Below are 14,754 nucleotides of genomic sequence, written 5' to 3'. Positions count from 1 at the left end.
ATGTAGCCAGAATGGCCTGGCTGGCAGTCAGTATCAAGAGTTGTTGTTACGTGCAAAGCCAACACTGCACCATCCAGGGCTGATAAGAGAGTAAACTGTGCATAGTGTCCTGTATAAAAAAAGACAAACCATACTGCCATACATAATTCATTCAGGGCATGCCCTGATCTATGTATTTGACTTACTGTATTTCAATGTTTTGTAAAGAACTGACACTACCCCATCTGCATAACAGACAACTTGTAATTGTAATATAAATACAACCTTGTGTTGCAGCCTTATGAAGAGAGCCCATGTTTTTGTTTCAACCCCTTTCAAAATAAAACAACCAAATCACCTGAGTTGAATGGGTGATTAAGACTAAATGCTAATCGTTCTTAGGGTTTGTTTTTAACCTGCCACGAGTACCAGACGGTTGGTACCACCATGCTTTAACAAAGTATTGGGAGTTTCTGCAGTAGAAGCAGCACCCGTAAGCACTCCAAGCAGCTTAAAAACAAGCACAAACGCATGACTTAGAAATAATATTACATTACATGTCCTTTCTCCTTTCCAGTCAATTTCCAGGTGAAGTCTTGAGGACCACGCTAAGCTGAATGTAAACCTCCAGAGAGGCTGGTGGAGCAGTGAGCGGTTTCAAGAAGTCCTCGTGTTGTCGACCCCAGCAGGTTCTCCAGCCCCATCCAATGTCTCATCCTCTACTGAAGTAGAGGAGGCAGCAGTTTCTCTCAGTGGACCCTCAACAGCATCATTGGTTTGTTTTGTTTTTTTTAAACACTTTTTTTTTATTTCCCCAACGACCCACCCACTCATTTTCTCTTCTTTGAGAAACCAGATATGCCGATCCCACCCCATGATCTTCTGAGTCCCCCCCCACAATGCTCTACTTGGTTCCTTTGGTCAGCGTCTCTATCCGCTTCCCACGGCTGCCTTCCTCATCATCTCCTCGTCCTGGACGGAGAGCTCTGTCAACTTGCGTCCCAGCCTCTCGTGAAGGTCCAGGTATTTGGCCACGCAGCGGTCCAGGCACACCGACTCGCCCTTTGTCAGCTCAGCCTCCTTGTAATGTGGCGGTACGCACTTCCTGTGGCAGGCGTTGGTCATTCTGGGGAAGGAAAGGGTTAAAAGGCAGATTTTTTTTTAAACGGTATGTGTAAAGATCTGAATATTGACCAGGCTATTTTGTTATGCCTGAGCAAATGAATATGATGTTCCACCAATACTCAATGCCACTTGGAACAAACAGTACAGCTCCATCTGCTGGAATCACTCTTCTGTTACAAGGTGAAAACCACCTAAATAAGAAGTCCAATATGTTATTTCCATGGCTTAGGAATGTTTAATTGTGAACATTAGTTACTCTCTCTCTCTCAAAGCCAAAAACCAGAGAAGTAATCTCTGGCACAAAGACCAGTCTTGCTCTCATTTCCTTTGATTGAACCAGTCTGGTTATCAAGATGCAAGGAAGTGAAAAGGGAGAAGAGTTGCTTACCTGTACAAATGACAGCATAAGAACTCTGAGAATCTCCTTTATATCCAAGCTAAACTGATAATGTAACTGAAATGTCCTTAACCTAATTGATATTGAATCGGAAACGTAATCGAATCGGGACCTTGTGAATCGGAAAATCATTGGCGCTACCCGGCCCTAGTATATGAGCATTTACAGTATCTTTCCTTCAGCAGCAACAAGCTGTCATTCATCTATGGTATCTCCTGCTTGACAATGTATGTAAAAACAAAGCAGCCCCTAATATTAATGAAAGATATTTTAAGACTTCACCTTGCAATGGGGTATAGGGACACGCAAACACTTTTTTTTTTTTTTTTTTTTTACAATTAATAGATGCTTAATAAATAAATAACGTCTACACTGATCATAAGCTAAGCCCTAAAAACAATTAGCAATATGCTTTGTAGGGAAAAACCTAAATTAGAAGACGCCAAGGTTAACTTAAGCTGTGGTTTAACTACACACTTAACTGTAATTGAATACATTGTGACTCTTAATAGAATGGACGAACACATTAGACCTGAATAACTGCGGTCTGTTTAGTGGTGGCTTGTACAGTCCTGTAGAAAAATGTTATCTTTATGTAACGTTACAGTCGCTGTCAGCTCTACTGAGCATCACTGAATGGGTCACATGTAGAGAGTCATTGATAGCAGGCGGCTAGCATCAAGGAGGGACTCTGTAGCTACGTCTTCACTAAGCGTGGCGAACATTTGAGATGCCCTTTGGTAGCGCATAACGACATGTTTATTAAAGACTATGAATGGATGCCTTGAGGCGCTTTAGTACTGACAGACACAGATAGTATAATGTGGAGATAGCTAGCTTAATGGTTAGCTTGTTTTTTTTGGGGGGGGGCTTTACCGGTTGTACATGTCAGCCATCATTTCCACCTCCAGCTCCGCCGCCAGCTGCTGTGCCTTCATGGGATCCATGTCTACGCTTTAGTCCTGCTCACGCTCGGCTTTAGCCACAAACACGCCGTCCTGGTGACCCTCTGCAACGGACAACCAACAACAAGAAACCGGTGCTTCTTTAACCTTCAAAAACCTAGAAGAAAACACGTGTGCTGTTTCCGCTCACACTTCCGTTGTCAATAAAGTTGGATTTAAACGGAAGGTAGAGACAGTGCGCCCTCTCCTGTACATTTCCACGGATTTACTTAAATGTAGGGGATGTCAAAAAAAAATTTATAATCCGATTTAAACTTTTTAATAAACCATAAATATGAAAGTTCCACAAAACACTGCTTTACAAATACAGGCTCAAAACAAGATGGATTTTCTTCTAATAGTGACTTATAGTGACACAGTGCTGTTGCCTTAATCAGTCTGATCAAACGACTCAAACTGTAAAACTATTGACAAATGTAAACATTAAGAATTTTTTTCTTATTTGTCATCAATGCTTTAGCGTATTAATGGAAATAAACATCCATTTGAACCTTGTATATGGAACTTAATGAAAGGCTCAAAACCAGCATTGATTCTTGCATGTACAAAGCTTATAATCAGACACCGACTGACGGTGAAAACAGAAAAGAAAGGACATAAAAAAAATAAACTATATATGCATATATAATATCATAGCTTCACAGCTAAATGGACTTCGTCTGGCATCTCTATGAACATACTTAACACTAGAACAGAGAGAACATTAGGCCTGGCTAACTATTCACACAACATAGTAAAAAACTATGCACAAATACAATGATTACTCTGCCTCGTCTCCAGTTATATCAATCTCGTTTACGTCTTCCTCCTCCTCCTCCTCCTCTGGAGTTAGTTCCATGTTGTCGAGTCCATTCTCACACTCTCTGGTCTGAGGCACTTTGTCTGGGGAGTAAAGCAGAACGTCCACCTCCACTTCCTCCTCCTCATCCTCCTCCTCCTCCTCCTCCTCTCTGCTGCTGCTTGATCGCAGCCCGAGCTCTTCCTGAACCCAACAGTTTCTGGCCGAGGTGGACCAACTTTCTCAGCCGTCCGGAGGTCCAAGTTGTGCTCCGAAGGCGCGTTGTCTTCTCGAGGCAGGTGGGTGTCACTGCGAGACGGGCCTTCGTCGTTGCCAGCAGTCTGCTGTGTTGTACCTGACGCTCCTGTATCACAGGCTTTTTGTGCTTAAAAAGAAGAAGGAAAAAAAAAGTCAGAAAGAGGATCTAGAGTAATCGTTTTTGGAAATGTATGTTGTTAAGGCTTTGTTATTTCATTCTTGGAGGACCACGGACACAATTTGATTCCCTTCTACTTTACACTTCTACTCCACTAACATCCAGAGGGAAATATTATGCCACTATATTCATTTCAAATCTGGAGTTACGAGCTACTTTTCAAATTACGATTTAAATAAAGCAACACGTGTTAGGGTTTTAAAACGGGATACACTGATTAAACCAGTGTTTTGAGGGCTCCTCGGCATGCTTCAAATTGAGTTGCTGTGACGCATCGTCAATACCACCGGAGACATTTCCTTTCTCAACTTCTGAAATGGTTCAATCTAAATTATTGTTTTTAGTCCCAAGAGCTCAAATGATCCAATGTTCCACAAAAAAGCAAAAATGTGAGAAAAGTCTTTGTCTAGCCATGAAATTTTACTGATGTACTCTTACATATGAGTATTTTTACCATTGTCGTATTGATACTTTTACGCAAGGCTTGACAACACAAGGCAAAATAAAAAAAATAAATTAAAAAAATGCTTTGTGATTTGAATTTGCATGTCTCTCTATTATAACAGCTTGGGCCCTATGTTGCACCCGGTGCAGCGCAGCTCGAAGCCCGACGCAAGTGTCTTCGCTAGTATAAGACCGACGCAGATGTCAGTTTCCCGTCCAGCGCCCGCGTCGTTTAAATAACAAATGCACCTGCACCCATCTGTGCGCCCATGGGCGTGCTGGTCTTACAGGGAGGTGTGTTCAGGTGCATTCTTGGCGTATTGCTATCTTGAGGCAGCTGGAAGTGATCGCGTTTAGCGCAGAGTTTCCTTGTTATTATTAGTAAAATGTGCCTAGGCTTATGCACAGCGCGCACACACACACACACACACACACACACACACACACACACACACACACACCCCTCCAAGGTACAAACGCGTCTGGCTTTTAAAGGGAATGGGAGATGACACTCTGACTGGTTTATTGCATGTTACCCCCAAATATCTAATATCTTACACATATTCTAGTGAATATGTTCTTTTTCAAGCTAAACAATGAATCAAATGATAACGATTCAGTGGTTCAATTGTTGGGAGTTTAGCTCTTCCCATATTTCAGTGTAAATATTTCATTTCTCACTCACTGTACACATAAAAAGGGCTTGGAAATCTGCCAGCTAGGACTATAGGAACAAACACTTTACCTTCATCAGGATCCTTCAGTGGCTGCTCTGACTTGGCCCCCTCGTCTCCCGAGACATCAAAGGAAGACACCGGATGGGACCAGTCGCCAAACAAACTGGTCTCCTTACTAGTAGAGCCGTAAGGGTCATCTTGCTGGGATTTGTAGAAAATGTGATTGTGATTTTCATCACTTTTGACATGAGAGAGTATGTGAGACTCTTTAATCCCGTCCCTGTTCTGAGGCTGAGCAATGTCCAATTCTGTCTCCTTGGTTAATTCTTCCAATGTGCTCCCACGTGCCTTTTCTTCACTTTCTGCATCTCTTGCAGTTCCACTCGTTTTCTTGTCCTGGCTTTCTTGGGACTTCCTTGTTCTCGAGTGTTGGCGTTTGATGAGCTTCTCAAAGTCCTGCAGAGTGACGCGTCGTGGCCGTTTGTGCGCCCTGCGTTTCTTCCCCTCTGGGGTCACGTCATTCTTGTCGTCTGCCTGAGCCTTCACAGGGCTCTCAGCACTTTCCGTCTTCATCAGTGGAATTTCCTCCACTTCCCTTCTATTCCTCCTCCGTTTTCTACACTCTCCCTTTGTTTCTTCACTCTCCTCCTTTGGCAATCTGCTGTCAATTTGCAGCCCACTTTTTTCTAAATGGTGGCTCATTTTTTCAATGATGGCAGGAGAGCTCATATTCTCAACCATGGCACGGGAGCTCATATTTTCAACGATAGCAAGAGAGCTCATTTTTTCAATCATGGCAAGGGAGCTCATTTTTTCAATGGCAGGAGATCTCTCTGGAGGGCTCTCTTCAACCATTTGTTTCCGTGGCCTTCCACGTCCCCGTTTGGCGACTCTTGGTTCATTCCCAATCAGAGCTGTACGGACGTTGGGTTTTAGAACACGTTGTATGCCTGAGTTACTTGGCATCTCTTGAGCTTTTTTCAAAAAGGCCCTGGTACTGACCCGTGTCCGGTCAGTGTTGAGATCCCCAGGCCCTCCGGTTTTCTCTTTTTGACTTTCTGCGATGGTTGACGGTTCACTGGGTTTCCCTACAAAAAATGTGTGTGCCACGTTTGAAGAAGAGGCGGCCATTTCTCTTTCCTTTGCCAGCACATTGTTGCTCGACAAACTGACTGAACAAACGCTGAGGTTTATTTGACCCTTTGTTCCATCGCCGACTTTCACGTGTTGGTATGCCGAAAGAGAACTGGCCTCTCGTAGAGGACTTGTGCGCGTTCGCTTCCTCTTTTTAGGCGCTGCGGCATCACCTTCCCTTGGGCGCTTTCTCCTCCTCCTCCTCCTCCTTTTAGGCACTGCAGCATCACCATGAGTGTCACTTTGTTCAGATTCTAAACTTTCCTTCATCTTCACGGGACCAAACTTCACTTCAGCCACATTTTGATGTCCAGCTGGTATTGCTCCTCTCTCTTCCACAGTCCAGGATGCTGCATCCTTTTTTTGTGGACTCGACTCCAGAGGTTTTGGCCTTCGCTTTGACCGACAGCTGAGGTTTGTATCCTGTGGTGAACGCGCGCTTTTATTTTCTCCTTGAGTGATCGCACTGAGAGGAAATTGTAGCGGTCCGTGGTTTAGCGTGAGCCAGGGTCGCCCGTGTAGAGATGGCTGTGGTGGAATTGTATCCCTTTGGCGCGTTAAGTCGTTGAGGGTAGTCTCGGGTTCTGCTGCTGAGGGAGACCGCTCTAACGGAGAGAGACATCGGGGGAGCCGCAACTCATCCATGCAAGGTAAAGGATACGAGGACTGGCTGTCGTTTTCATTCGTCAGCGGTAAAAACTGTAGGATGTTCTCAGTGACCTGTGAAGACGGGTCCTGGCATGCTGGGTAATAAGTAACGGCAGGGAGGAGTTTCTGATCGCTGGAGTAGAGAGCTATGGGTAGGACTGATCTTGTTGTGGGTGCTTCAGGGTGTGGACAATTTGGACTTTTGGACAGTGGCATGTCCTGGGGGCTGGTTCCATCTCTTTGCCCCATGGCTGGGACAGATGAGTGATACTGAGGAGAGCTCGGCTGCTGCTGGATTAGCACAGCAGCCGGCTGCAAAGATGGAAGGCTTGAGCAGCCAGGCTGGTTCTGAGCTGTAAAGTAACAATATATACCTGTACAACAGGTGAGAAGACAGCCATCAATCCATCTTCAATTTATCACCTTACATACTTGAAGCAGTTGGTGTTATGCAAGGTTCACACCGCCTGTGTTTTGCACAATTAGTTAACGGATTAATCATTTAAGTAATTCAACTAACATTCCCTTTGTTCGAATTTTTCAACTGTGAGCATGTTCTGCTCTCCTCAATATAGTAAATTGCCTATATTTGGGTCTTGGACTCTTTTTCAGACAGAATAGGCCATTATTCTGACTTAAGGAAATTGTGATGGGCATTTTTCAAAAAGCTGTAAAGCGCTGGACTAAACAAGAGGACAGCTCAATAAAAACACAGATAAAAGGATTATATAGATAAAAGGATGGAGCGATAGAGAACTTGAAATTATCAACTTCCATGATTCAACACCCACCACCATGTACAAAGTTATATTAGTGAATAGAAAAAGGAGAAAGAGTCACAACATGTCTAATTTTTCTTTTTCATTATCCTAATTAACACATCTCTCCCTCTTTGGATGAAAAACGGCTACCCGTTTCATTAGCAGGAGCTCTCCAGCTTGCAAGACGCACTGCCACTGCTAGGCAACACATTGACCTACAGTTTATCAATGAGGCCATTGTAAAAGACAACGGTCTCCACATCTTGTTAGGAGATAAAACGTATAAATCACAAGAAAACAAGTGGATCTAGATACCTGTATCTGTTGACGAGTGACCAATTTGGGTCCCAAAATCCTGGTAATACACACACCCTGCTGCACTGACGGCAGCATGCATCCGACCCTGCGGCTGCTCATTCTCTGTAACGGGGACCTGGCAAATGGCCGGCGCTCCGTCATGTATTGGTTGCGGATAATGAGACTTCTTGCAGTCCCTGTCCAAGTTTGGCAGGATGTTCAGGCCCATCATGATGTCCTCCAACAGCTTCTCTATCTGCTCATCACACTCCTCTGCAGGGCCTGGAGGCTGGGGGAGTGGGACTGACTCACCGCCGTCGTTTTGGTTTGGGGCGAAGCAGTCACTAGAGACAGGCTGGGAGACAGGCGTGGTGTTGGAGTGGGGGTGTGGTGGCTCAGGGGAGTCGGTGGGAGCAGGTTGAAGATTCTGGGTCTCTGGTTTATGAATGAGGCCTGGCTGGACAGAGTAGGGAGGAGGCTCACTGCTTGTCTGTGGCCTTTTGCGGTTGGAGCCGTCCTTTAGAAAGATAAATAAGACGTCACATATATTTGATCAAGTTTAGTTTTCATCGGAACCATTTAATACACACTGACTGTTTCGTCATTTGATTTTAGTACGTAACGGAAAACGTCCCTGATCTTCCCTTATGAGCGTGGCTGTGGTGCTGCTGATCTCAGGTGAAGTCTGGGAGCAGATAGAGAAACAGTCCTGCTGTCCATCGAGCCTCGGCCTGCAGCTCTGGCAGACCAGATACCAAGTTAGGATTTTACCTGGCGTTTGAATCATAATGGCTTTCACTTCTCCCAGAGTGCACATCTGTGGTTTTGGATCACCGTGTTTGCTGCACAATAAATTTGCCTATGACATTATTATTTCCCCTAACACTATCATTTTATAGTCACACTCCTTTCCCATGCAACGTGTAAAGAGTTAACGTGTTTGAAAGCACTTGTCTTTTCTGGTGGGAGAGGCAATTAATGTTTGAGTTTCCAAAGCAATATGAGACAACGGGCCAAAAGAGACCCCAATAACTGCACCCAAACCGCAGGTGCATCAGTCCCTGGCAAAATGATTAGGGTTGGCAAATACAGTACTGCTAATTGGCTAATATGACCCAGCTTTGTAGCGGTGTTTGCAAAGCTAATTTAGTTACATTGTGTCTTTAAAGAATAAGTCCTTTATCACATCTACCCGATATACAATACATGTTCATGAGCTACTGTCCCTTTAAATAATACGGTGACTGCTGTTGCTGTAGGATCTTTTTAGTAAATGCTGTGAAACAATCGCACAACAAATCTTGTTCCATCTCCGCACAGCCACGCATTACCAAGACAAATGACTGGATATGTATTGCACTTGGCAGATTCAGTGATTCCAACTGAAATATAAAACATCCAATCAAATCCAAGTGAACTGGATGACAAGTGTGTCCGTGTGTCAACTCACCGTTCATACTCATTTACCTGTTTCAGGGAGGTAAGAACTGACAACGCCTCATCGGTGTCATGCATGCCCACGACCTCCCACACTTCTCCTTTGGTCCTCCTCCTCAGCTTCACCTGCACAGGAGGGCAGAAAACATGGCGACGATGAAAACCAAGGATCAAAGAAACGAGTGGGCTTTCTACCCATTTGTTTTGACCGTCTGAAGGCATCATGACCACATCACAGCGGCGGCATGACAACTGGCATGAAACTAAATCCTCCAATTTGCATTTCCTCTCTTTGTGAAATTTGTCATATTTACAGTCACTTTTTTAGGCAACAGCGGGTGAGTGATTGCGATACCCTGAGAAATTTGCTAGACGTAAAATTGAAGAGTCGCTACAGAAGGTAGTTGCAAGCCAACAAAAATGATCTCTAATCTTTCAACTGCCTCGTGTTCTAAAGGAAAGCTACACAGTGTCACAAACTGTGACATACTGGCACTTCCTGTGAGCGAAGGAAGTCTCCATACCTGCGGGGGTGCAGGACTCTCATCTGCGGTTATTTTGCCTGGTAACTTGTTTTACTGTCCATCACAAGAAAGCGGAAATTGGTCTTTGATAATCACTTTGTAATCTTACCTAATATAGCGTTTGGGTCAATGTTCACACCGAACTCTGGAAGAGATTTAATTTCAGGTTATGTTTTTCTAGGTTAACTCGTCCTTCTCACCTTGACAGAAATCTGCGTGGCATTCATTATCGTCTGCATCCGTTTCATCTTCGCCAGGCTCTTTATCCCGATATTTGTACGCCTCCTCCCTGTAGGCTTTCCTTTTTCCTTTCCTAGCATCTCATCTCCGTTGCTCGGCTGCTCTGGATTTGCTCCATCCTCAGCCGTTTTGCCATTTGCTTTCCCGTCCTCCAATCTCGTCTCTTCCTTAGCCAACACTCGTACGCCGTCCCCAAACTCAGATGGCGGCTGGTTGGCGCCGTCTTCCCGAGGTGTTGGGGAGTTTGAGTCGCCGTTGAGGGAAATGGGGAGGGTCATCACGCTGCTGGGCAAAGCTGAAGTTGACGTGGGATTTGTTACACTGTCAGAGGATCGGTCTAATGTAGACTGTCCATCGCTTCGCGCTCCACTGTGCATACTGGAAAAAGGTAGGCAAGGAGTGGAGAATAAATGTTTATCATGTGTGATGTCTGGGCATTGCACTGACATAGAAAAACCCACACTTTGAGCTTCAGAGCATGCAGGCTCTGGGATTGGATGTTTAGTTTGGCCGGATTGAGCAGAACAACTGCCCACCATCTTTTCACCAGCTTTAACAGTCTGTGTGCCTGTGGATACACAACTTCTCTTTTCAATTGGAGAATCTGTAGCTCTCTTTTCAGCCATTTCAGTCTGAACTTGCGCATCCTGCCTTTCTCCACTTTCATTTCTCTCTCTGCCTGCTTCTGCCTTTTCTCTGCAACTCCCTAAACTATTTTCCTGGGGTTCTCCCTCCTCCCCCCCTCCATTTTCCTGCCCTTCAACAAGGTCTGTGATCCCAAGCTGGCGGGCTGCAGACAGCACGTCATTCTGCTCGCCACTTCCTTTTACCTCCAGCTTCCCCGAGTACAGAAGAGCAACGAGCTTCAGCAGGGTCTGGGCCTTCAAAGCCTGGAGCTGGATCTGGCGCTTCTGACCCGATGGGGGAGACGGGGAGGCTGACAGCTTCTGAGACAGGTAGGGACTGAGAGCTGCAAGGATGCAACTGTGGGTTGGGACTGAGATACCTTTACAAATAGTAGGAGGGAAAAAAGAAAAAAAAAGTCATTGATTTTTTTATTTTTTTTTATTACCCTCTGAATTTAAAACTTTTAAGTATGATACACAGCTCACTCTCACCCTCGGTTTGCAACAGGGTGTCACAGAATTGGGCATTGTTCTGTTGTCTCTGCAGCTCTCCAAGAAGCTGCATCTTAAAACCTGGCCACCAGTACCGCTGCATGTCCACATGGGCGCTGGGAGGATGGAAGGACATAAGAGGTGGGGATGAATACGGTTACATTTGCTGTGAAAGACACACAAAAGTACAACTACTACTGTTGGTACCAGTGGTGGGCCCATGCACTTACAAAATCGACCTGTTCACTGTTGCCTATAATTGAACTTTCGTTTTTTTATCGGTTGCCTCATTTTAATTGTTTGCACCTTAAAAAGCACTGCCACTTTGAACGAAATGCCTCAGTCTGTCCTAGTTCTTCACTAGATTTTTAAAGTAACTTTTACCCCACAAATGTGACTGTATTCAGTCTGTGACTGTATTAAACAAATATGAACTCACTCTTCGACTTTGCAAAAATCAATATAGCCTAGCATCAACTCTTCTGCATAGCTTGGGTGGTGTATTACTAGTATCAGCCTTCATTTTGGAGGCGCAGCACGTGGAGGAGCACAACTGCGTTCGCTCAACGTCCGTGTCGATGAACTTTGTTAAACGTCTGACCGACATTTTACTTTTAAAGGGTTAACTGTTGTATTGCCCGCTTTCATTTATTCTATTTTCTGTTCAACATTTTCTGGTCACTGTGGCTAAAAGTTAGCAGACAAATGAAAAAAAATAAAAGATTCATTAAATTAAATAAATATGCATGTCCATATTCACAAATAGCTTGATAAATGTGACATAAGCCCATAAGAATTGAGGTTCAAATGTCGACGTTTGAACTGACCACAGTGCAACTCCCTGTGATTAACCCTCCTGTTGTCCTCTGGTCAAATTTCACCCATTTTCTATTACTACTATTACTCTTCACAAGTAAAATAAATTATCAGTTCACTACTTTCATTGAATTTGGGTGCGTTATGTGGCTTACATCATTTGGATAATCATTGAAAAAAAGTGACAAAAATGTCGGAAAAAGCCTCAAAAGCTTGGAAAAAAAACGACAAAAACATCGGGAAAAGTGACCACAACGTCGGGAAAAGTGTGTCGAAAAAAATAACAACGAAATGTTGAGAAGTTTGAATTAAAAATGTTGACCCAGATAAACAAAAAGTTGCATGGGTGACGGGAAGACAACACAAGGATAATAAGTTGACAATGTTAGCTAACGCTCCGCAGGTAAACGGAGGTAACGTTAACGCTAACTTAACATTAGCTTTAAAATGACACTTACCACCAGTAGCATAATACGTCTGTTTTTTTTTTTTTTGCACAATTACTGTATTTTAAACGACGACACTAGCGTTAAACCCCGAAATTAAACTAACAGCAGCACATACTTTTCCTGATGTCGCATTTGAAAGTGAGCCGCAAACTTAAAGCGCCACCTACTGGCCGCTCTGTCAAATGACAATAAGGAAAACCACCTTGACATGACCAAAGAATGTTATTCTGCTTTGTAGCACCGGCCGAGGGACCATTTCCATAATGAACTTCCCCTCACGGATTCATTATAAGATAGTGTGATAAACAAGACGCAAAAGAAAACAAAAGATTTGAGAAATTCGTTTTTTTTTTATTAAAAACAGTATTGCTAGTTACATTATTCATTCATAAATGAGAATGTGCAACTTTTAAGAGCCAAGGCAGAGATTAGGGTGTAGTCCAGAATCAGATTTTTCCATTAGTGTTCCAGTATCTGATGACTGTGTGTTAGAGGATTTTGTTTAGCGAACTTGTTTTGCATTTAATTAAGACAAACTAAATGTTTTCAATCAAAACTTAAAAAAAAAAAAAAATGATTGCGTATGCATTCACCAAGAGCACCCCAAAACATTTAAACCCAAATCAATATAAAAAAAAAAATACATAAAACCATTCAAATTAACAAATATTCTCTTGTATATATAGTTTAAATGTGCTTTAAATTTTTCTCCACTTTTTATTTTTTTTTTTATATAGCAAATTCTGGTCAATGCCTCCTTACACTGTGATGTTCTAACATAAACCCTTGCTCTCCTCTGTGGTCTTTAAGTCTGTCCACTCTTGAAGGCATCTTGTTACTTTGAGAAAACGAGGCATCCTCCGTCATGTTTCAATTGGCATGGAAAACAAAAGGTTGAAAAAAAGAACACATTATTACCCCCCCCAGTGCTTCTTTTAATCATCCACTCAGTAAGTATCTACATCTCACTCAGCACTAAGAATATGCATTCTTCTACAGAACAAGCACTGAAGAGAAGAAATGCGGGCAAAAACAGACAACACTGTGTCTTCTCCCATGTACGGTTCTGTAGTCTTAAAGCCAGGTAAATTATACAGAACTCAAGAGTTGTATACCTTATAAAAAACCAATTGCAATAACAAGAATCAACCCGTCACATATTACATTATTTTTGCAGAATAGAAAACTGATGAGTTCCATGTACAATACTCCCAACTAGTAACCTGCTGAGATAGAGACACCTTCATTGGTTACCCATGTCACGTTGGGCACACCCGTCAGACCTAACCTGCATGAGAGCGAGGCACTCCAGTTAGCCCACATAGGTGCCGTTAGAGACAGTCTTGTATGTACACATTCATAAGACCACAGAACTGCAGATATCAGTGAATTCAACCCATGACTCCTGTGATATCTCCCAAGAATTACAAAGTGGCTTACATTGAACAGAAACATCACTTTTGGATGGAAAACAAGTTGTGTGCTCCATTTTCATCTGTAGGGATATCCATACGGGGCCCTGCACCCTTTTACATCTATGGATCAAAATCGAATACAAAAAAAACCCAAAAACAACGCAGCATGCATCTTGTCGATGGACCGTCACAGACACAAGCTGCGCACAAAACAAAGCAGATGACAGTTTTCAGTGTAGCTGCTGTAGAAGTCTTGAGTGGGTGAAGTTCTTGCATTCAGTTCTTGCATTCCGTATTGGCAGTCGCAGCAGTAGCAGTGTCATTTGGCACGTGTACATTACTGTGGTACAGAGCAAAGCAAGAAGAGGAACAACCACTACCGACACAGAAGCAGAAGCTCTACACATATCGGATTAGATCATCAAACATTGGTTCTCAGTGGTAGGAAATCTTTTTTTTTTTTAGCATTTAACCATCAGAGTGGGAAAAAAAAAAAAGAAGACATTTCCTTGAATTCTTCAAAACAGAGTATATTAGCCATTTATGTAAAAGTTCACTATAAAGTGTCCTGTTCTGATCCCAACTTTCTATTTAATTTGTCTACGGCTACGCTCCGACCTCCAAGAAATAGAAAAAGTTCTCAGATGAAGCCACAGTCTCGTCTCGTTGAAGAGAGAATTAGTGTTGCCTGGGCAAGTTGTAGTGTTGTAGTGTTGTAGTGTTGTCGTGTTGTAGTGTAGTGCGGAGATGTAGTGTTGTGGCCATGGTATCTGATTGAGTGGTTAGAGTTTCGGAGTGCAGTGATTCGCAGAGCACAAAGTGGTCATAGTGTCTCGTCCGGTTGTCCACAGGGAGCGTAGGTCCACGTCAGGTTTTCATCAGTCTGTCAGCTGCAATGGAAGAATGTAACAAAAGGGGAAGAGAGAAGAAGAGAAGCTGCAAAAGAGTGAAGAGGGACAGAAGAGTAGAGTCTAAAGGATGGAGTTCAGTCCCATCGGTAGTGTAGTGGTCCCCAATTGTCAGTTCAGCAAGGGCAGTAGGTGGGAGGAGGCTGTCGTCTTGTGATGCACACAATCAGTTTTTCTGCAAGAGAAGAGGAGGCACAAGTGTGGAA

The 14,754-nt window shown here is 43.4% G+C and overlaps 3 protein-coding genes across 9 annotated transcripts in view; all 3 read right to left on the bottom strand.

Moving 5' to 3' along the window:
* Positions 1 to 257: 257 nt before the first annotated feature.
* Positions 258 to 2,575, bottom strand: timm10 (translocase of inner mitochondrial membrane 10 homolog (yeast)). Its single transcript, XM_078266424.1, has 2 exons — positions 2,378 to 2,575; positions 258 to 1,105 (listed from the first exon to the last, which is right to left on the bottom strand). Exons 1-2 carry the CDS (start codon positions 2,446 to 2,448, stop codon positions 910 to 912), a joined length of 267 nt encoding a protein of 88 aa, XP_078122550.1. The 5' UTR covers positions 2,449 to 2,575; the 3' UTR covers positions 258 to 909.
* Positions 2,576 to 2,679: 104 nt separating this feature from the next.
* On the bottom strand, positions 2,680 to 6,871 carry LOC144527997 (uncharacterized). The gene is made up of 2 exons (XM_078266387.1): positions 4,870 to 6,871; positions 2,680 to 3,629 (listed from the first exon to the last, which is right to left on the bottom strand). Exons 1-2 carry the CDS (start codon positions 6,830 to 6,832, stop codon positions 3,295 to 3,297), a joined length of 2,298 nt encoding a protein of 765 aa, XP_078122513.1. The 5' UTR covers positions 6,833 to 6,871; the 3' UTR covers positions 2,680 to 3,294.
* Positions 6,872 to 12,555: 5,684 nt separating this feature from the next.
* ctnnd1 (catenin (cadherin-associated protein), delta 1) overlaps positions 12,556 to 14,754 on the bottom strand; it is a 31,981-nt gene continuing 29,782 nt past the window's right edge. For all 7 annotated transcript variants that reach the window (XM_078266357.1, XM_078266316.1, XM_078266333.1 and 4 more), the window contains one exon: positions 12,556 to 14,723. Coding sequence is in view for 1 of the 7 variants with exons in the window: in XM_078266333.1 (XP_078122459.1) it covers positions 14,715 to 14,723 (9 nt within the window). In the remaining 6 variants the exon portion in view is untranslated. The remainder of the gene's footprint in view (positions 14,724 to 14,754) is intronic.

This window comes from Sander vitreus, chromosome 2, assembly GCF_031162955.1.
Source record: "Sander vitreus isolate 19-12246 chromosome 2, sanVit1, whole genome shotgun sequence".
NCBI classification, from domain to species: domain Eukaryota; kingdom Metazoa; phylum Chordata; class Actinopteri; order Perciformes; family Percidae; genus Sander; species Sander vitreus.
This window is presented reverse-complemented; position numbering and strand designations above follow the sequence as displayed.